Source organism: Lissotriton helveticus, chromosome 2_1 (genome assembly GCF_964261635.1).
Source record: "Lissotriton helveticus chromosome 2_1, aLisHel1.1, whole genome shotgun sequence".
In the NCBI taxonomy this organism is placed as follows: domain Eukaryota; kingdom Metazoa; phylum Chordata; class Amphibia; order Caudata; family Salamandridae; genus Lissotriton; species Lissotriton helveticus.
Genome location: NC_136059.1, coordinates 458102017 through 458123936, shown reverse-complemented (window position 1 = coordinate 458123936; position 21920 = coordinate 458102017). Strand labels below are relative to the sequence as shown.

General features: G+C 52.9%; 1 protein-coding gene across 7 annotated transcripts in view; it reads right to left on the bottom strand.

The window, feature by feature from the left end:
• Positions 1 to 21920, bottom strand: part of DDX4 (DEAD-box helicase 4) — a 1965714-nt gene that overhangs the window by 93942 nt on the left and 1849852 nt on the right. For all 7 annotated transcript variants that reach the window (XM_078675096.1, XM_078675100.1, XM_078675101.1 and 4 more), the window contains one exon: positions 14256 to 14357. In XM_078675096.1, coding sequence (XP_078531222.1) covers positions 14256 to 14357 — 102 coding nt within the window. The remainder of the gene's footprint in view (positions 1 to 14255; positions 14358 to 21920) is intronic.

The window sequence follows — 21920 nt, the reverse complement described above, 5'->3', positions numbered from 1 at the left end:
ATTGTTACACAAGTAGTAACTTGTGCATCTGAAAGAGACACGTCAGTGATAGATTCCTTACCTTAGAATAGATACCCCAGCAATACCAACCCCGGTGGTGAGTCTGCGAACCAATAATCACACCAGAAAGTCCTGGAGGACGGAACGGCCAAAGAAGCCATCCCTCCGGACTTGACTGTCCAGGCAGTAGTGTCTCGCAAACGTGTGCAGCGAGGCCCACGTAGCCGCCTGGCAAACGTCCTGCAAGGGCACTCCCTGGCCCAGGGCAGTTGTAGTCGCCGTGGCTCGGGTGGAGTGAGCCCGCAATCCAACAGGGGGCTCCTTTTTAGCCAAGAAGTAACATGCCTGGATACACAAGATGATCCACCGAGAGATGGTCCGCTTGTGCACCGCCTTTCCCTTCTTAGCGCCCAAGTACCCAACAAAGAGTTGGTCATCCACCCGGAACTGGCGTGTGCGATCCAAATAGAATGGAAGCGCACGTTTTGGGTCCAGACGGTGGTGCCGCTCTTCCTCTTTAGAGGGACGTGGTGGCGGGAAGAAGGTGGGCAAGGTGATAGACTGCCCGATGTGGAAGGCCGTGACAACCTTGGGCAGGAAAGATGGCTTAGTACGCAATACAACCTTGTCCGGATGGACAGAAAAGAAGGGAGGAGTACAAGAAAGAGCCTGGAGCTCACTCATTCTCCTGGCAGAGGTGATGGCAACCAGGAAAGCGGTCTTCAGAGTAAGAAGGCGGAGTGGACAGTTGTGAAGTGTCTCAAAGGGAGCGCACATCAGAAATGTAAGAACAAGGTTCAAGTGCCACTGAGGCATCACAAACGGAACAGGAGGAAACGTGTGTGTGATGCCCTTCAGAAAGCGATTTACAATAGGGGACTTGAACAAGGAAGGTTGATCAGGCAGCCTTAGAAAGGCTGAAAGGGCCGCAAGGTAGCCCATGATAGTGCCCAGAGCAGAGCCCTGCTGGGCAAGAGAAAGAAGGAAGAGAAGAACCTCAGAGAGAGGGGCAGCAAGAGGATCCACAGCCTTTGCTGTGCACCATGCTACAAATCTGTTCCACCTGCAGGAGTTTACAGACTTAGTGGAGGGACGCCTGGCTGCCACAATGACGTTACAGACTTCAGGAGGCAAGTCAAATGGCCTCAACTGTCGCCGCTTAATCTCCAAGCATGGAGGTGGAGACTGGACAGGTTCGGGTGGAGGACCGTCCCCTGCTGCTGCGACAGAAGGTCCTCCCGAAGAGGCAGACGAACCGGGGGATCGACTGACATACTGAGTAGCTCTGGATACCAGTACCTTCGTGCCCAGTCCGGAGCCACAAGGATGACTTGGGCCCGGTCGCGCTTGACCTTCTTCAGCACTCTGGGCAGAAGTGGTATAGGCGGTAAGGCGTACAACAGACCGCAACTCCACTCGCGACGAAAAGCGTCTCCGAGCGAGTGGCGCCTTGGAAATGCCAACGCGCAGAACTAATGACATTGCGCGTTCTCTTCGGTGGCGAATAGATCTAACCAAGGCTCGCCCCATCGCTGAAAGAGGCCTTGCGCCACGTCAGAGTTCAGACGCCATTCGTGATCCATCATGCACCAACGGCTGAGCTCGTCCGCCCTGGCGTTCAGAGAACCTGCCAGGTGTTGAGCCACTAGGGTCACGCCCTGGCATTCCAACCACTGCCAGAGGCGCAGAGCCTCCTGGCAAAGGGTCCACGACCCCACCCGCCCTGTTTGTTGCAGTACCACATGGCGGTGGTGTTGTCCGTGAACACCTGCACTACACTCCCCCGGACAGAGGGGAGGAATTCCTTCAGTGCAAGATGAATCGCCCGCAACTCCAAAAGGTTGATGTGGAACCGGGCCTCCGCCGGAGACCAGAGGCCTCTGATCTCCGCCTCTCCCATGTGGCCCCCCCAGCCCTGGAGGGACGCGTCCGTCACAACTACGTGCTCCGGGTGGGGTAGGGAGAGGGATCTGCCGCTGACCCAATCGCGGTCCGTGAGTCACCACTGCAGCTGTCTCGCAGTGCCCTCGAGATCAGGACGTGGTTGGACAGGTTGCCCTGATGCTGGGCCCACTGAAACTTCAGGTCCCACTGCAGAGCCCGCATCCGCAATCTGGCGTGATGCACCAGTAGGATGCAAGAGGCCATCAGTCCCAGAAGCCTCAGCGTCAACCTGACCGAGACCCGGGATAAAGGCTGAAACAGTGGAATCAGAGCCTGAATATCCCGGACCCGCTGTTCGGGAGGATAAACCCGAAACCGCGCCGAGTCGAGAACCGCTCCGATGAAAAGGAGCTTCTGAGAGGGACACAGGTGGGACTTCAGCACATTGATGGAGAACCCCAGCTGGTGCAAGAGGTCGGCCATAGTCTGGAGGTGGCTGACGACTGTCTGGGGCGAGCCCGCCTTCAACAACCAGTTGCCGAGGTAGGGGAAGACTGAAACCCCTAACCAGAGCAGATGAGCTGCGACCACCGCCATCACCTTTGTGAACACCCGTGGGGCGCTGGTAAGGCCGAAGGGGAGCACGGTATACTGAAAGTGCTCGTGGCCTACCGTGAACCGTAGGTAACGCCGGTGGGCCGGCAGGACGGGGATGTGGAAATAAGCGTCCTGCAGGTTTAACGCTACCATCCAGTCTCCTGGGTCAAGGGCAGCAAAAACCTGAGCTAGAGTCAGCATTTTGAACTTCTCCTTCCGGAGGAAGCCGTTAATTCCGTAGGTCCAAGATAGGGCGTAGGCCCCCTTTGCCCTTCTTGGGTACCAGAAAGTAGTGGGAGTAGCAACCACACCCTACTTCTGGCCCAGGAACGCGCTCGATGGCCCCCTTGGCCAAGAGGGCCGTAACTTCCTCCTGCAGAAGTCGCACATGATCTCCCGATACGCGGAGGAAATACGGTGGCATGGCTGGAGGGGTCGTCTCAAAGGGGTGGGAGTAGACCCTTTGGACGATCTGCAGCACCCACCTGTCCGAAGTGACAGTGCGCCAGTGAGAGTGGTGATGGCGAACCCTGCCCCCCACTGGCGTCACATGGGCCGAAAAGCACGGACAAGGAGGGTTTTGAGGCAGATGCTGCAGGGGAAGGTGTGGACTGACCTCGCCGTTGTCCCCGACCGCCGCCACGGCGGTTTCCACGGCCGCCACCACGTTGGGTATTACCCTGCGGAGCGTGGCTGGCAGCACGTGTGGGTACACCCCTTCCGTGGCCACGAAAGGAGTGAAAGGCAGCAGATTGCTGGCGCGGGGCCGAGAGGCCCAAGGACTTGGCCGTAGCCCTGGAGTCCTTAAAGCGCTCAAGCGCATTGTCTGCCTTGTCGCCAAAAAGGCGACGGCCATCAAACGGCATGTCCATCAGTGTGTTTTGGACATCGGCTGAAAAGTTGGCAGACCTCAACCATGCGTGGCGTATGACCGCCACCGTCGTTGCCATCGCTCTACCTAGTGAGTCGGTGGTATCCAGCCCACACCGGATAGAAAATCGAGTTTGGCCCGTACCTCAAACGGACACTCTGGCAGCACTTCCGCAACCGTATCCCACAGAGAGTGGGTGTAGTGGCCCAAGAGGCATGCGGTGTTGGAAGACCGCAGTCCCAGACTAAGGGAGAAGATCTTTTTACCATACTGCTCGTACCTCTTGGATTTCCTGTCCGGCGGAGCCGACGGGAACGTGGTCTGGGAATTGGATGCCTGGATGACCAGGCTCTCGGGGTGGGGTGGGTGGACAGGAAACTTGGGTCGGCCGGGCGGTGGCGTCTGGCCACGTTCCTATCTACGGGCGAACCCGTAGCGGGCTTGGACCAAGTGCCCAAAAGAACGTCGGATAAGGCCTCATTAAAGGGCAGCAGAGGCTCGGCCGAGCTCGACTGCGGTTTAAGGACCTCAGTGAGGAGGTTAGTCCTCACGGCTGCGACGGGGAGCTCAAGGCCCAAGGCCTTTGCTGCCCTCATCAGCACCACACTGTAGGTTGCCCCCGCCTCCGACGCCACGGTAGGAGGTGAGACAAAACCAGTGTCCGGTGAGGTGTCCAGACCACTGGCATCCCCAAGTTCACCTGTCCAGTCCTCATGAGACTGACACTCTCTGGTCAGAGGGTCCTCAGACCCCTCCCAACCCTCCTCATCACCCATCTCCTGATAATCAGGGTTGTCAATGGATGGGTCCGGCTCATAGAAGTTAAACTCCCCAAGCGGCGTCGAATGCGGCGTCCAGCGTCGCCGCTCCGGTGCCGGGTCGAGGGAGGTATCGGGGACGGCTCCGCCCGAGGACGGCGCCAGAGGTGATAACTGACGGACCGAAGCCTGGGGGGTCGTAAGGTCCACCGGCAACGACCCAGATCCCGAAGCGGATCCAGTGGGTTCCTGCAACGCCAAGCCCGAAGGTGGCGTCGGGACCACGGGGCCCTGCGGCGCCGGGCCCGAAGCACCCGACGGCGTCGGGGCCAAAGCCCCCGACCCGCTAGGGGCCCCAGGCGGGTCCGCTGGGCCCGAAGGCGCTGCGGAGCCCGTTAGAGGAGAAAGGGACCTCATGGCCATGAGGAAGCGCTCGATCTCCTCCCGCGTCGCGTCTCGCCCAGGGACCGGAAGGTGTTGAGCTGGACGCGGTGCCAGTGACTACAACGGAGCCGCGTGGTCGGTGTCACCCGAACCCCCGGCCGCATCGTTCGAGCAACGTGGGGGGGGGGGGGGGTTCGGGATGGGGGGGGGGGGGGGTGGGAGTCAGAAAAGCGATGACGCCTCTTCGACTTCTTGTGTTTCTTACCTGACGACGACTTTGATCCGGAGGAGTGGTGCCGACTCTCGGAGCTGTGGTGGCTCCGACCCCGCGACCTGTCCCTCGACCTCCCTTGGGACCGGGACCTCTCGCGGCGCGGGCCGACTGCCGGAGTTCGAGTCGCCTGCGGGACCGCTCCCGCCTGGCTTTCAAGGATAGGGCCAGGCAGTCAGGGCAGGCCTTGTCGTCGTGGTCGACGCCTAGACAGAGTAGACACCAGCGGTGAGGATCCGTGACTGACATTGTGCGGTCGCAATCCTCGCAGTGCTTAAATCCAGGCATCCCTATGGCACCGATCGGAGTCGTCCGACTTAGAAAAGATTATCAAAATGATCCAAAAAGTTAGTAAAAAAGTGACTAAAGTACTGCTTTTTTCAGATCTGCGCTTGCTGGCGCGGAAAAAAGAAGAAATGACGTCAGCACGCGGAGGCGGCGTCTAAGTACTCCGACGACGTCATCACGGCGCCCACGACGGACGCGGAGCCGCAGACGACGCGCACCGACGCGCAAGGGTACTGCTATGCAAAAATTTCCGGATCCAGTCTGACGCCTGGGGATATTCTAAGGTAAGGCATCTATCACTAACGTGTCTCTTTCAGATCTAGACGATATGAATCGTCTGGCTTGGAGACAGGAAACAGAGGATTGTTCATTTGTGAGGTGCATGTTTCAATCACCCCCTGATATTCAAGTTGATCTAAGATCTCCCTGACTTGTTTTTTTAGCTTCTTGCTTAACAGGATAATGCCTCTGTGCAGTAGGTTGATTTATTAACTGAATTTTATGGTGAGGAGAATCCTCATCCTATCCTACATGATTTTTATATAATGCAGGGGCTTGGGCCACTGCCCATTTTCTAGCATATGTGTATTTTTTATGAATTGGAATGCGATTTGAGAAGGCAGGCATAATCATTTCTTCGTCATGTGGGCACTCCCTGACAAACTCTGGTGGCCAGTTTTTCTCTGCTAGCAGGATATCATAGCCTTTAGATAGGTTCTCCCAAAAGAGACATCATTTTTCTAGTTTTGTCCCCATCTATACGTAATGTTATTTCATATAATTTATGGGGCACACTAACTCTGGTGTCTGCAGTTTCCACCTGAATGTATTCATTCGTGTCCACTGTCTCCAGAAGATTCATCAGGATCTTGCGAGCTATGGTCACTTCTGCTGCGCTGTCTAGCATTGTCTGGGCCCATTCTCCGTTCTTGACTTGTGTCCACAGAATCCTCAGCATGTTTTATTTTAATACTGGCTACCTTCTTTTTGGGAAATTGTAATTTTTTACTTTGATGAGCAGGTTCCTTGTCTTTGGACTTGACGCGCTCTTCTTTATGTTCTGACCGTCCTCTTCTTTCCGATTTCTGTGAGGAAGTCTGAAAAGATCGAGAGGGACGTGTATCATTATCTTGATATATGTCAGGTTTTCTTAAATTATCCCCATTGCTAAGGTTGTATCTTTTTTCAGAGGGCTCCCGTTGTGGAGACCTGTCCCCTTGTCCTGGAGATTTATTTCTCCGTTGGGGAGACCTTCCTCTGGACTGAAACTGTTTTTCTCTGGGAGTTGTTTGTTTATTACCCTCCCACTTCTTTTTTGGCGTAATGAGATTATTCTTAATAAAGCTTTTTTCAGGATTTTCAGTTAGTTGTGGTTTTAGTGGTTTCCCACCCAAACTATCTCTACCTAATTCTTCATAGCATTATTGCATTATTCTGGAAAGATCAAAAGGTTGTTCTGCTATATCTGTTTCTTTGAATTTTTGGCGGATCGCCACAGATGCTGCTTCTCATTTTATGTTGGCTAATAGTATAGCCGAGACTTGCTTAAAGTCTTTCAGTAATTTCATACCTAGATTTAAAGCAGGCTCTGGACCGTATTCATTTTGAATCTGTTTTAATACGTCTGGTATAACACCAGGTGTTTTTGTGTATATTGAAGCAAAGAATGTTCCCCAAGTGTCACAGTCCTCCACATGTGGTGCGATCCCCATTGGTAGACAGATTGTCAGAATACTGTGTTTTTCATTAGGTGTAGTATCAGGAAATACTGCCTCTGAGTAATTTTTTGAGCTAACCAGAACGGAATTTGTTCCTGTTTTGCGGGTAATTTGCCAATGACTGATTGTATAGTCTGTGGTGTAATTTTATTTGTGTTCCCCTGGTGAGGGGTGTGCTGAGGAATTCTTATTGCTGGTTGGAATGTTAAAGTCCGCCTGACATATTGGACCAATTGTCTATGTATTTTAATTAGTTGTTTTAGGTGAACTAAAAGTTCTCCGCTTGACATTCCTTCAATGTCAGGATGTGGTGTATAGCTGGCTAGAACCGGCTGTGAGAAGTTGGCCTTATATATGGTGCTCACTAGTTCTAGTGATCACCTTGTCACAGTCCAAACAACCCTTTTGGTGATTGGTTGTAAGTCAACCTTATAGACCAGCTATCCTAATGGTAGCATGGACAAAGCAGTCTTAGGCTAAACTCTTTTGGCATGTGAAGCCAGCTGTTTTACCACATATAACCCCTTGAATACCAGATGAAAGGACACCACACAGGTTGTTATGAAAATAAACAATATATGTATTATTAACAAACACCTCTGAACTCTTTATGAGGTCAGAGGGCTAAGCACATGACAATCTCTTAGGAAAAATACGATAAGTTGCACAAAATTACAATGGTGCCCTAGGGGCACGACAAACCATATACTAAGTAAATGGTATAAGGAAATCGATAGAAGAAATGGAGCTGTCCAGAGGCTGTAGGTTCGCTGGGACTACACTATCCTAACCACAGGTAAGTAATAGGAGGCCCACGGAGCGCGTGTGCAGTGTGAACTCACACGCGAGATGCGGAACAAAGTCAATGGACAGTACAGTTTACGAAAAAGGTAAGTACGGACAGTCTTTACTATCTAGGACTAGAACGACTAGAAATCTGGATACTAGGAGAGTTAATCTACCCTTGAGCACCGAAATGCTCTTGTTACCTCACCCACGGGCTGCGGGTGCATAGGTGTCAGTGTGTCGGGTTTCCGCGTCGAAGTCTATGGAGCCTTGGAGAAAGATGCTGCAGGCGACCAGGAGGAAGATGTCCGGTGCGATCCACGGGTGGATCGAGGAAGAAGAGGACCTGAAAGCAGAGGGGACAATGTTCAAAGTCACTAGCCAGTGACCGGTGTGGAACAAGAAAGGAATCAGATGTCGTTGTCGCGATCAGGTGAAGAGTGGACGCTTGACTGCAGCCACGTGGACCAGGAGGTGTCTTAGACGACCAGGATGGAGGCACGAGCTGTCCCACGCAGACTCTCGCTGTCGGCGGTGTCTGTTCTGTATTCGGCGTCAACAGGCCTTTGCAAAGGCAACCCATGCGGTGAGTGGAAACGGCGTCTGGAGTGGACCAGGAGGGTCCGGGGTGCTCCTGTTTTGGAAGGGAGCAAGGGCCTGGCTGGGGCAACCAGACCAGCAGTGAATATTTCGCAGATCGTCGTCTAGGAGGTCACTAGCCAGCCGGCAAGTGACCAGACAACGCGTCGAGCAGCAACCAAGCAAAAGGGCCCCACGCAGATCTCGTGGATGCTGGAGGGCTGGTCTTCGGTGCAGGAGCTGCTCGGGGCTGGGGCTTCTCAGTCCCCAAAGCACTTCGTCGAGGTTACCTCAGAAGTCGTGCTGGAAGCGAAGTGCAGTTTCTTTAAAGATGGCCGGTCCCCCGTGTCTCGTCGCACCCACAGATCTCAGCTGGGCTGCAGATGTAGGTAGAGGTCGGAGAGGTCTGGAAGTCCGGGTCTCGTCGGGCTCTGAAGTCTGGATCCTCGAGGGAAGACAACAAAGGGAAGCCGCTGGACGCTTGATGGTGCCTGCTTGTGCAGGGTGGACACTCCTTGCCCACAAGGGAGATTTCTTCAGTCTTCTGTGTAGAAAGTCGAAGTCCAGAGTTTCTTCTTGTAGAGTTTCAGTTCAGGATTAATCTAATTTGGAATGGGACCAGCTCCTACCTTTATTCTCCTAAAGGGCGCTGCACTACGACTAGGTCCCTCCCATGGGTGGGACCAGTAAGGGGGATGGTTACACCCCCTATCCTTTGTCCAGCTTCGCGCCAGAGCTGGGGCAGGGGTGCCCCAGCAACTGGTTTGAACCGGTGTATGCACAGGGCACCTTGTGTGCCCCAGGCATGTCTCATTCCTTTCAGGCCGGTCCTACCCAATACACAAAATCCTGTCTGGGGTGGTGCTAGCACCTCCCAAGGCAGGAAACCCTTTGTCCAAGCCTCCCTCGCTGGAAGGACTCCCAGCAGCAGGAGGTCAGACTTGTGTCTGTGGTGGCAGCATCCATTTTGTGATGCTGAGGCTCGAGTTAACTTTAACCGGGGTTCACAGTTACATACATGTCGTTTCCCTCTAGAAGGGTGGAATGCTACCCCCGTCGCCAGAACTGGCGAGGGGGTAGTATTCCAATTCGTATGACACCTTACTCGACATGTTTTGATAATGCTATACACCAAAGTTCGCATTCAACCGCGAGGATTATAATGCACTTGAGTATATGGTATAGCGTTATCATGGAACAGCTATTAGGACTTGGTTCCGCAAGCTGCAGACGGGCTCAGCTCATGCCAGAGCACCAGCTCCCATAATTCCAAGCACTCTGCCCTCAGGATCGATAAGGCCTGCCATAGGAGTGACTGATAGGAGGATATGTGTCCATTTCAGGGTTAGATATAGGTATACTATATCTACAGCAAAGGGTGATTACACCACCTTGCCCCAGCTGTCTTACCAGCCAGTTGTGTCTGTTTAGAGGGCCAGCCAGGGGTGGCATAATACATGCTTCAACCCCTGGTAGGCCTTGGGTTCACCTATGCCCTGGGTACCTAAGGTACACTGTAGAGGGGCTGATAAAGTGTCCCAATACCAATTGGTAAATGCACCTAAAGTACATGGATGTCAATTTAGAGAGAGAACAGCTAGGCTGTGGGTCTGATTAGCAGGCCCACAGCCAGGGAAAGTCATAAACCAGTGAAGCAAAAAGCAAAAATCTGGGGTGACCATAGGATTGCAGACCCTACTCTCCTACACCGGCCATGTAGCTACTGGTCTACCTAGTGGACCGAGCCTGGTAAAGTGATTTTGATGTTTTAGGGTGCCATTATACCAGAGCTGATGCTCTTGGTAAGTTAGTGGAATTTCAACGTCCTCGAAAGGAACGTATTCCGTTGGAGGTTCCTCTATTTTGTAGTAGTGGAACTCGTGTGTCACAGCATTTGCTGCTGGAATATGTATCCATGAATAGAACACCGCTGTCTGCCCATATTCATGGGCCTCTACCACAAATATGACTGTACCACCTCTTGGTGATACTCCATTTTCGATAAGTTTTATAGTTATGGTTTTCCTTACATTTACCGGGATGATTATAGCATTCGGGTCATCTTGTTGGATACTTGTGTCCTCCGCTACTTGAGCTGCTATTCTAGCTCTCTCCCTTTCGTCGCCACTTTACGCCATATTCATGACTGAAAGTTTTTTGCAGAGCAAGTTTCAAGGAGACAAGATTAGGTGCACAATATTTTGGAACACTGTATCCTTCAAAGTTGACTAAACCAAAAACTAATACATAGGAATCTCTTCCTACTAAGTTTTGGCGGATATTAACCGTTTACCACTCCAGACGTCTATTGGAGTATTTTACAGGAAAAAGGGGTCTGTGTGAAAAGGACGACTGAGTTACTCTAGTATCTAGCGTTAAATTATCGCCTTACCAAACACGTTGGGCGCCATGTAGTGTAGTTCCTATATTCCCAATAGGCTCTGCGCATTGGAACAACAAACGATAGTTTAGACGTAGGACTTAGGTCGGCTAGGTCTCTATTGAATATGTTAGACTTAATTATGAATGCCAGCTAGCTCAGAGGTCACTAGAAACTTTCTCGAGTACACAAGAAGGGATTAGTTTCTGACAACCGCATAAACATGACAACTTTGCTCCCTCCAGAATAAGGAGTATACCTCCAGAGTCGCGGAAACAATAGATAACTATTTTACTCAGTCAATCGTGCATGCTTAGTTTCACCAGAAGCGCTGAGAAATAGAGAGACGGGCGTTTTCAATAAAAGAGGTTATTTATTGAACAGTCTTCTTTCTCATGCAAGAGAAGTGAGTTGCCACAATTGCAATACTGGTTATAAAGTAAAGTGCGCACAGTAAAAGGAGTATTATGAAATAATACTGTAAAAGCATGGTATGGTTTCTAAGCCATACGGTGTTTAAAATAGATCAAATATATACATAGATAAAATCATGACTAAACGTACTCAACTGGTGCTTCTAAGATACGCCTACCCCGGTGTACCTAACCGAAGCCTAGTACGTGGGAAGGAGTAAGTGAGCTGCAGTTTAAGTTAAGATAGCTTCTGCCAAGAATCTGAATCAAGAATTCTCTACGGGTCTAATCAGCTCCGTACCTTGTTTATAGAATGAAGGAGGTCTTGTGTCTCTCTCTCAGGACTCGATCTCTCAGCAACCCGCAAGGGTGACCCGGAATCACTGGAGCTGGATTTCTCGGCAGGAGAAAAGACAGAGTCTCTCTCAGTGCATCAATGGGAGGGTCGGCTTCCTTCGGCACTCGCTACAGCAGGGCGTCGGGCAAGTAGATAGCTGATCTGCTCCAAACCACCGTGTGTTTTGCTAGGGCAGATGCTGGTATATTTATACCTGGAAGGTGCAGAGTTTGACGTAAGGTTGGATATAAGACGTCACTAAGAACTCGCAGTTCTTTTAGGACTCCAGGAGTTCTAGGCCAAATCAATACAGAAGCAGGGGGAATTCCCGGGCTCCTGGAGGCTTGGTTTGTTTAAGAACGCGTTGTGCTTTCTAGGAGTCTATGGGAGTAGCCTTGCCGTATTTGGACTGCATTGGCTATGACTTAATATAGGTATGATTCTTATGCCTTTATAAGGATATGATTTGTTATAACCACATAAGGGCATAAATCGGGAATATTTAAATAGGGTCCTAGATACGTTTACAACAGTATGTGTGGGACAGCCATTATAAGGTATGAAGGGGACACTGGCAAATCAAGGTGTACAACTACATAATGATTCCTCCGAAACTTGTCATATTTGGTATCAAACATGTTGAAATGATACCATGTACTGGGGTACTTCTTAGAGAACCCCCTTATACCTACCGGTGTAGCCTAACCGGGTCTACCTGCCAGCCTGCACTGTTGCCAACCCTAGACAATGTTCTGCCCCCCCCCCCCCCCTGATGATGGATTTTCGGTGAAGGAGAGGTGTGACCACCTCGTCTTTAGAACAAAGTAGGGTGGGGGTACTACAGATCGCCACCAGACTGCACTGAAGGGCACATTTGGTGCCCTCTCTGCATAAACCAGTTTTGCCCAGTTCAGGAGCCCTAAGCTCCTGCTCTGGCGTGAGACTACACAAAGGGCAGGGGAGCGTACACCCCAATGTCCAGCTCATTGCTAGGGAGGTGCCCAGCACTCCGAGGTGGCCACTTGATTCTGCCATGTTGAATCTTGGCCACTGGGAGCATCTGACTGGCTAGGACAGCTAAGTAGCATCCCGTATCCCTCTGATAGGTGTGTCACCAGATAAGAGGTCCTTCCCTTTTTTAGGGTTACTTAAGGGCTCCCCTGAGGGTGGGTCCTTAACTTCATCCCGACAACAACTTCAAAATTCGACTGCCTCTGCCTGTCATCTGAAAACTGTTCAAAGTCTCTTCTGCTGGTGGACACTGGAACTCCCCTGTTCTTCAGGCCAGGATCTACGACAAGACTGCTTTTTGTGGGAAGATTCCTGCTGCATCTTTGTCCTTGTGCTCCAAGTTCTGCAACTCTGTGGCCGAGCATCCTCCGAGTCACCAGGACTCAGCCAGCATCCTAGCCAGAAGGAATCTCAATTGCAGTGAAGGAGTCACTTCCCTACATCCCTGTGACTCCATGTGTCTGCTGCCAGAGGGTCCTTAAGAGGGCACCATAGCTTTCTGCTGGGTCACCTCGGTGCTGGACCTGACTTTCTATTGCTGGGTTAGTCACACAGACCTTGCTGGTCTGCAAAAGAGCATCTTATGCGAATCCTGGTTTGTGTTTTCCAAGGCTTGTTTGTCATCCTGCCAGCCATTGCTCTTTGTGCACTTGTCGACCAGCGTGGGACAGCTTGTAGAAGACCCCTGTGCTCCTGCATCGTCATCTGGTCTCCACAGCTGCAGCTTCAACCTCACTGTGTTACAGCAAAAACCTCCGACAAGGCATGGTATTGTGCTCCTAGTCATCTCCGGGTGGTTTTGACTCTGTCCCCTCTGCTTGCAGGTTCTTCTCACCTGGATTCCACGTCCTTGTTCCACCGCACTGGTCCACGAGACTCTGTAGCTGCTCATCTTCCACAAACCTTCATTGGCGGCTACTGGTGGTTCTAACACCACTTCATCCCTATGCACATGAGCTCCTTGTGTAGGTATCCTCGGATGAGGTGGCTCTCCAACCTTCCTCGATCAAAGTGGTTCCTTTGGGGCCCTTTGGGAAGGGTCCTATAACTGTAAAAATCCAACCGCGACTTAGCCGGTGTTCTCCTATGGACGTCTGACCCTGTGTACCCATTTTGCACCCGGTCACCTTGGGGTCCCTGGCTACTCACTTGGGGTGCTTCCGTGTTTCCCCTGGTATCCTCCATCCTTGGGAATTAGTCCTGTTTGGATACTTATATCATATTCCATTATTTCAGTAGAATGTTTGGCCCCCTGATTGGGCCCTTTGTGTTTTCCTATGCTACTTATTTCTGAAGTATTTCTTGTGTGCATTCGATATCTCCAGGTAAGAGATATATATACACACACACCAAGTTAATGTCTAGTGTGTGCTAATAAACAGAAAGTATTTTATAGTCACCTGGCGTGGTTCTTTCTTGTGTGAAAAGCTTACCGACTATAGTAGTACATGCATCTGCCTTACACCCTCCTGAACAAACCTTAGATGCTCTCCACAGCACCCCCTTGAGAGCTCTGGTTTTCAGGGAACTAAACACTAATGGTTGCCTGAACAAAGTACACAGTGCCTCAGCATATACTGAACCAGCCTCCTACAGCGGGGTTCTCTGGTGCAAACTAGAAAAACACAGATTTTTCCCGATTAGGACAAATTTGGGAGCAAATTTTATATCAGGGTACCAAGGCATGAAAAGAAAGAAACGCACGTTGGTGACAGGGATGGCACTTATATGTAGCTCCATGAGACACTTTCTGGGATAATAAACTGGCTAAGCTGCACAACGCCGCCTACCTTCTGTTAAATCTTCAAGATCCTGTCTGGTGCCTGGGAATATTCTTAAGGTTAAATATCTGTGGTTAGAAGTATCCACCAGAAACCTTCTACAAGACCTTTTTGTTAGATAACATTATATCGAAATATTTGTTTTTAAATGATGAAAGACAATGTGAAGCGTTTAAATCAGGAAATACTCTGCTTACCCTTCTGCTGTCGACGGAGGCAAATGTACTTCCAATAGAACTAAATGTACCAGAAGCACTAAATGCTACTTCTTCTAGCCATGCTGGTACCTCTTGCTGAGCCTACAAAAAAAGAAAAAAAAGTAGTTAAATACTACAAAGTCAAGCACAACTAAAGGACAAGTTACGCACCTTCGGTAACACTATCTGTTAGAGACATTGTGAGAAGTTGGCTTGGTGAACAAGTTACTTACCTTCGGTAACGATATATCTGTAAGAAACAGTAGTTAGTATTAGATTCCTTACCTTAGAATATCCCCAGGCGTCAGTCTGGATCCGGAAACTTTTGCGTAGCAGTACCCCTGCGCGTCGGTAGGCGTCGTCTGCAGGCGTCCCCTGCGGCTCCGCGTCCGTCGTCGGGCGCTGTGATGACGTCGCTGGAGTATATAGACGCCGCCTCCGCGTGCTGACGTCAGTTCTTTGCACACAGCTTTTCCGCGCCAGAACACGCAGAGCCATGTGAGAACCAACACTGGTGCCATTTGAAACTAGGGCCCTGAAAGGGATGTCCTTAACCCTAGGTATCAGTTCGCAGAACGGGGAGGATGGGAGGGGCGGTAAGGAATCTAATACTAACTACTGTTTCTTACAGATATATCGTTACCGAAGGTAAGTAACTTGTTCATCTGAAAGAAACAGGTTAGTATTAGATTCCTTACCTTAGAATAGATACCCCAGCAATACCAACCCCGGTGGTGGGACTGCGAACCAATACAAACCTACACCAGAAAGTCCTGGAGGACCGAACGGCCAAAGAAGCCATCCCTCCGGACTTGACTGTCCAGGCAGTAGTGCCTCGCAAAGGTGTGCAGCGAGGCCCACGTAGCCGCCTGGCAAATGTCCTGCAAAGGGACTCCCCGGCCCAGGGCAGTAGTAGCCGCAGTGGCCCGAGTGGAATGGGCTCTCAGCCCAACAGGAGGCTCCTTTCGAGCCAAAGAGTAGCACGCTTTGATGCACAGGACGACCCACCGAGAGATGGTTCGTTTCTGTACCGCCCTTCCCTTCTTCTCACCCACGTAGCCAACAAACAGTTGGTCATCCACCCGGAACTGGCGTGTGCGATCCATATAAAATGAAAGCGCACGTTTTGGGTCCAGACGATGGAGCCGCTCTTCATCTTTTGAAGGATGCGGAGGCGGGAAGAAGGAGGGTAAGGTGATGGACTGCCCGATGTGAAAAGCAGAAACTACTTTGGGCAGGAAAGAAGGTCTAGTTCTCAGAACCACCTTGTCTGGATGAATGGACATGAAAGGAGGTTTGACAGAAAGAGCCTGGAGCTCACTCACTCTCCTGGCAGAGGTGATGGCAACCAGGAAGGCCGTCTTTAAAGTCAGAAGACGGAGAGGACAGGAATGAAGCGGCTCAAAGGGAGCGCACATCAAGAAAGTCAGAACCAGGTTCAAGTCCCACTGAGGCATCACGAACGGAACAGGTGGATACAAGTGCGTGATGCCCTTCAAGAATCTCGTTACAATAGGGGACTTGAACAAAGATGGCTAATCAGGTAGTCTTAAGAAGGCGGAAAGGGCAGAAAGGTAGCCCTTGATAGTGCCCAGAGCAGAGCCCTGCTGGGCAAGAGAGAGAAGAAAGAGGAGAACCTCGGAGAGAGGGGCATAAAGGGGATCCACAGCCTTTGCTGTGCACCATGCCACAAATCTGTTCCACCGGCAGGCGTATACCGACTTTGTGGAGGGACGCCTGGCTGCCAGAATCACATCACAGACTTCAGGAGGCAAGTCAAATGGCCTCAACAGTCGCCGCTCAATCTCCACGCATGGAGGTGGAGACTGGACAGGTTCGGGTGGAGGACCGTCCCCTGTTGCTGCGACAGAAGGTCCTCCTGAAGGGGCAGGCGGATCGAGGGACCGACTGACATGCCGAGTAGCTCGGGATACCAGTACCTTCGAGCCCAGTCCGGAGCCACAAGGATAACTTGGGCCCGGTCGCGCCTGATCTTCTTCAGCACTCTGGGCAGAAGTGGTATAGGCGGAAAGGCGTACAACAGACCGCAACTCCACTCGCGCCGAAAGGCGTCTCCGAGCGAGTGCCGTCTTGGAAACTCCAACGCGCAGAACTGATGACATTGCACGTTCTCTTCTGTGGCGAATAGATCTAACCAAGGCTCTCCCCATTGCAGAAAGAGGCCTCTCGCCACGTCCGAGTTCAGACGCCATTCGTGATCCACCGAGCACCGACGGCTGAGTTCGTCCGCCCTGGCGTTCAGAGAACCTGCCAGGTGTTGAACCGTCAGAGTCACGCTCTGACGTTCCAGCCATTGCCAGAGACGCAGGGCCTCCTGGCAAAGGGTCCACGACCCCACTCCGCCCTGCTTGTTGCAGTACCACATGGCGGTGGTGTTGTCCGTGAACACCTGCACTACACTCCCGTTGACAAAGGGGAGGAATGCCTTCAGTGCTAGGCGAATCGCCCGCAGCTCCAACATGTTGATATGGAGCCGGGACTCCGCCGGAGACCAGATGCCTCTGATCTCCGCCTCTCCCAAGTGGCCTCCCCAGCCCTGGAGGGACGCGTCCGTCACAACTACGCGCTCCGGTTGGGGAAGGGAGAGGGATCTGCCTCTGACCCAATCGCGGTCCGTAAGCCACCACTGCAACTGTCTCGCAGTGCCCTCCGAGATCAGGACATGGTCGGATAGGTTGCCTTGATGCTGGGCCCACTGAAACTTCAGGTCCCACTGCAGAGCCCGCATCCGCCACCTGGCGTGATGCACCAGAAGGATGCAGGAGGCCATCAGCCCCAGAAGCCGCAGCGTCAACCTGACCGAGACCCGGGATAACGGCTGAAAGATGGGAATCAAAGCCTGTATATCCCGGACCCGCCGTTCCGGAGGATAAACCCGAAACTGCGCCGAGTCGAGAACCGCTCCGATGAAAAGGAGCTTTTGAGAGGGACACAGGTGTGATTTCTGCACATTGATGGAAAACCCCAGCTCGTGCAGGAGGTCTGCCGTCATCTGAAGGTGGTGGACGACTGTCTGGGGCGAGCCCGCCTGCAACAACCAGTCGTCGAGGTAGGGGAAGACTGAAACCCCTAACCGGCGCAGATGAGCTGCGACCACCGCCATCACTTTCGTGAACACCCGTGGGGCGCTGGTAAGGCCGAATGGGAGCACGATAAACTGAAAGTGCTCGTGGCCTACTGTGAACCGCAGGTAACGCCGGTGGGCCGGCAGGACGGGGATGTGAAAATACGCATCCTGCAAGTCCAACGCCACCATCCAGTCGTGCGGGTCTAGAGCAGCCAAGACCTGAGCCAAAGTCAACATCTTGAACTTCTCCTTCCGGAGGAAGCCGTTGACGTTCCGTAGATCCAAGATAGGACGCAGGCCTCCCTTGTCCTTCTTGGGTACCAGAAAGTAGTGGGAATAGCAACCACACCCTACTTCTGGCCCAGGAACGCGCTCGATGGCCCCCTTGGCCAAGAGGGCCGTAACTTCCTTCTGCAGAAGTGTCAAGTGGTCCCCCGACACACGGTGGTTCTGCGGTGGCATGGCTGGAGGAGTGGTCTCGAAGGGGAGGGAGTAGCCCCTTCGGACAAGCTGCAGCACCCACCTGTCCGATGTGATAGTGCGCCAGCGGGAGTGGTGATGGCGAACCCTGCCACCCACTGGCGTCACATGGGCCTGAAAGCACGGACTAGGAGGATTTGGAGGCTGTCGCTGCGGGGGGAGGTGTGGTCTGACCTCGCTGTTGTCCCCGACCGCCTCCACGGCGGAATCCACGGCCGCCACCGCGTTGAGAAGTGTTCTGCGGTGCGTGGCTGGCAGCACGTGTGGGACCGCCCCTTCCTTGGCCACGAAAGGAGCGAAACAAACCCGTTTGCTGGCGCTGGGTCGAAAGACCCAAGGACTTGGCCGTGACCCTGGAGTCCTTGAAGCGCTCCAGCGCGTGGTCCGCCTTGTCGCCAAACAGGCGACTGCCATCGAACGGCATGTCCATCAAAGTATTTTGGACATCTGCCGAAAAATTGGCGGATCTCAGCCAGGCGTGGCGACGAATCGCCACCGTCGTGGACATCGCTCTGCCCAGCGAGTCGGTCGTATCAAGACCACACCTGATGGAATATCTTGCTGCATCTCGGCCTTCAATCATAGCCTGCCCGAGTTTTGCCCGTACCTCCTGCGGGCATTCAGGCAGCAACTCCGCGACCGTATCCCACAGAGAGTGGGTGTAGCGGCCCAAGAGGCATGCGGTGTTGCAAGACCGCAGTCCCAAACTCAGGGACGAGAAGACCTTCTTTTCATACTGGTCGTACCTCTTAGATTCCCGATCAGGCGGGGCCGACGGGAATGCGGTCTGGGAAGTTGAGGCCTGGATGACCAGACTCTCAGGGGTGGGATGGGTGGACAGGAACTTGGGGTCGTCCGGACACGGACGGTGGCGTCTGGCCACGTTCCTATCAACAGGCGAACCTGAAGCGGGCCTGGACCACGTGCCCAAAAGAACGTCTGTCAAGGCTTCGTTGAACGGCAGCAGAGGCTCCTGCGGGCATGCCTGCGGTTTGAAGACCTCGGTGAGGATGTTAGGCCTCACGACCGCGACGGGGAGCTCAAGGTGTAAGGCCTTGGCAGCCCTCATCAACACCACTGAATAAGCAGCCCCAGCCTCCGAGGCCACGGTAGGAGGCGAGACAAAACCAGGGTTAGGAGAGTCGTCCAGACCACTGGCGTCACCCAAATCACCTGTCCAGTCCACGTCAAACTGACACTCGCGTGACAGAGGGTCCTCAGACCCCTCCCAACCCTCTCCGTATTCTACATCATCCCCGTATTCGGAGTCAACAATGTAGACCGGCTCCTCGGGGCCCATGGGCCCCATCGGCGTCGGACTCGGCGTCGGCCGACGCCGGTCCGACTCCGCGTCCGGAGTCGGAGAGGGAATAGGGGTGGCGCCGCCCGGAGCCGGCGCCCCGACGCCGCGCGGAGGCGGCACCATGGGTTGCCCCGACGGAACCGGCGCCGGAGAGGCCGGTGGACCAACCAGCGTCGACCCCGAAGGGCCCAGCGGCGCCGGGGCCGGAGCACCCGACGGCGCCGGGGCAGGAGCACCCGAACCGCTCGGGCCCCCGGACGGGACCACCGGGGCCGCAGGCGCCGTAGGCCCCGTCGGAGGAGACAGTGCCCTCATGGCCATGAGGAACTCCTCTATCTCCTCGCGCGCCGTGCCCAGGGACCGTCGGGTATGGAGCAGGCAGCGTCGGCGACCCACGCGGAGCCGCGGGGGTGGGGCCACCCGAACCCCTGGCCGCATCGCGCGAGCGTCGGGGGGAGTCGGGGGTACGATGACGACGCCCCGACTTCTTGTGTTTCTTACCTGAGGAACTAGAGGAATGGCGACGACTTCCGGAGCGCTCGTGGCGGCTCCGCGACCGCTCCCTCGACCTCCGGCCGGACCGGGACCGCTCTCGACGCGGGGCCGACACCCGGAGCTCGAGTAGCTTGCGGGACCGCTCCCGCCTAGCCTTACTCGTCAAGGCCCGGCAGTCGACGCAGGAGTCCACGTCGTGGTCCGGGCCCAGGCACCGGAGGCAGAGTCGGTGGTGGTCCGTGACCGACATCGTGCGGTCACACCCATCACAGTTCTTAAAACCGGGCATCCTACCGGCACCTTAAGAGTAGATATAATCAAAAAACTATCGTCAAAAGACCGGAGTACTGCTCTTCGGATCTGCGCTAACTGGCGCGGAAAAAAGAAGAACTGACGTCAGCGCGCGGAGGCGGCGTCTATATACTCCAGCGACGTCATCACGGCGCACGACGACGGACGCGGAGCCGCAGGGGACGCCTGCAGACGACGCCTACCGACGCGCAGGGGTACTGCTACGCAAAAGTTTCCGGATCCAGACTGACGCCTGGGGATATTCTAAGGTAAGGAATCTAATACTAACCCGTTTCTTTCAGATATAATAAATACACGGGGCCAGGGGGACATCCTGACATCTCAGCTGCGATTGATCCTAATGAAAGTTTCCATTGAGGAGGGATTGCCCGATTTACAGCCTGATCCTCAGGGTGGGATCTGATGAGCCCAGGAGGGGGGGGGGGGGGGGGGGGGGGGGGGCAGGGGCGGGGCTGCGTTTGGTTGGTATTGCTTTAATTTATAGAAATGTTGTCAGGGGCAAGCAAGGGCGGAGGATTCACACTTCCAGTAGTACTTTCTCCTTGCGGGAGAGTCGGTGTCCGGACAATACTATTGAGGAGAATGCTGCTCTCTGCAGAGACAAGTATGTGCCTAACGAAATGCATCAAATACGACGCTCTTTAAACTTGTGCAGTCAAACCGGCTTTCTGCTACTGTTCCCCGGATAGTGTCAGGTCCCAAATGGACACACTGTTGCAGAGGAGCCATGTCCGGTCCGCGCGCATTCTGTGGCAGGATGTTGTATTTCCTGTCTGCAAACCAGGCCCCCATGGCACCCAGGAAACCTCCTGCTGCATGGCCCAGAGTTAAAGGAGGAAGCCGGCTTCACTTCTTCCTGACCTCGACATGTTCTTTTGCTGTGCCGTGTCCAGGCAGAGCCCAACTTGTGCTGAGTCTGGGTCATTGTGAGAGCAGGTGTCACAGATTGAGGCAAGATAGCACGGCTCGCTCTCAAACTCTGAAGAGGCAAGATAGTTCCACGGTGCCATGCCAGCAGCAGCTCCTCTCCGTGGATCATTCCAACAGCTATAAAGAGATTCGGGTAAGTCATATATTAATTTATTAATCTGCTACTGATGACATTTGGTATGTTTGTTACTAGAATGGGGAGGGGGCTCCAGCACGGCATAACGCCTTGGAAAATGGGCACAATAACGTTTTCTCTCTGTGCTGTAAATGCAGTGCCATCGAAGGTGGAAATTTTCTCTAAACTAGCAGCTTTTATGAGTTATTAGTGAAAAGTGTTAAATATCAGCTTTTATGATTTATTAGTGAAAAGTGTTAAATATCCGTGATTGACAGTGGCACAATCAAGCAGCAGCCTTTATTTTCCCAGTGCAAAGAAACTTGTTATGTCAGAGATGAGGCAGGCGATTAATGTTCCCGCTGGAGAGAGGTCAGAGTTTTATCTAGTGGCAGTTTCAGTTTTTACTTTAACTATGGAGTAGCCCAGGGGGTTAATATGCCTACTGGTACCGGCATATTGTATTGTATTTAACTGTATTGTATGTGGATAGCTCAGTGGGTTGCAGCTTTTGTCAGAGATACCTTTGTTACATGTGGTTCATCCACAACTGAAGCTGAGTTTGTGGTGGAGGGTGCTGATTTTTTAGAAATGAAATAATCGCTTTAAAAGCACCTGCTGCAGAGTTCGAATTTCTTGTTGCTCAAATGAGTGCGATTTCTGATATTTGTCTATTTCCATTGAATTCATTGCATGATGGTCGCAAGAAAGTGCCACACATTTAGTCATTGAATGACTCATAAATCCACTGAATGTATGAAAATGACACACACAAGCAATCTGAAACATTAGCAGCTAGACTGGGTGCAATTTCTGATATCTATATTATTCCCTTGTCTTCATTGCTTGATTTTGCTCACAAGAAAGGGTCACTCATAGTGGGACACACTGGTGCCTCAGACAGTGCCAGCCTCAAGGGGCAGAGTCACAGCGACATCACAG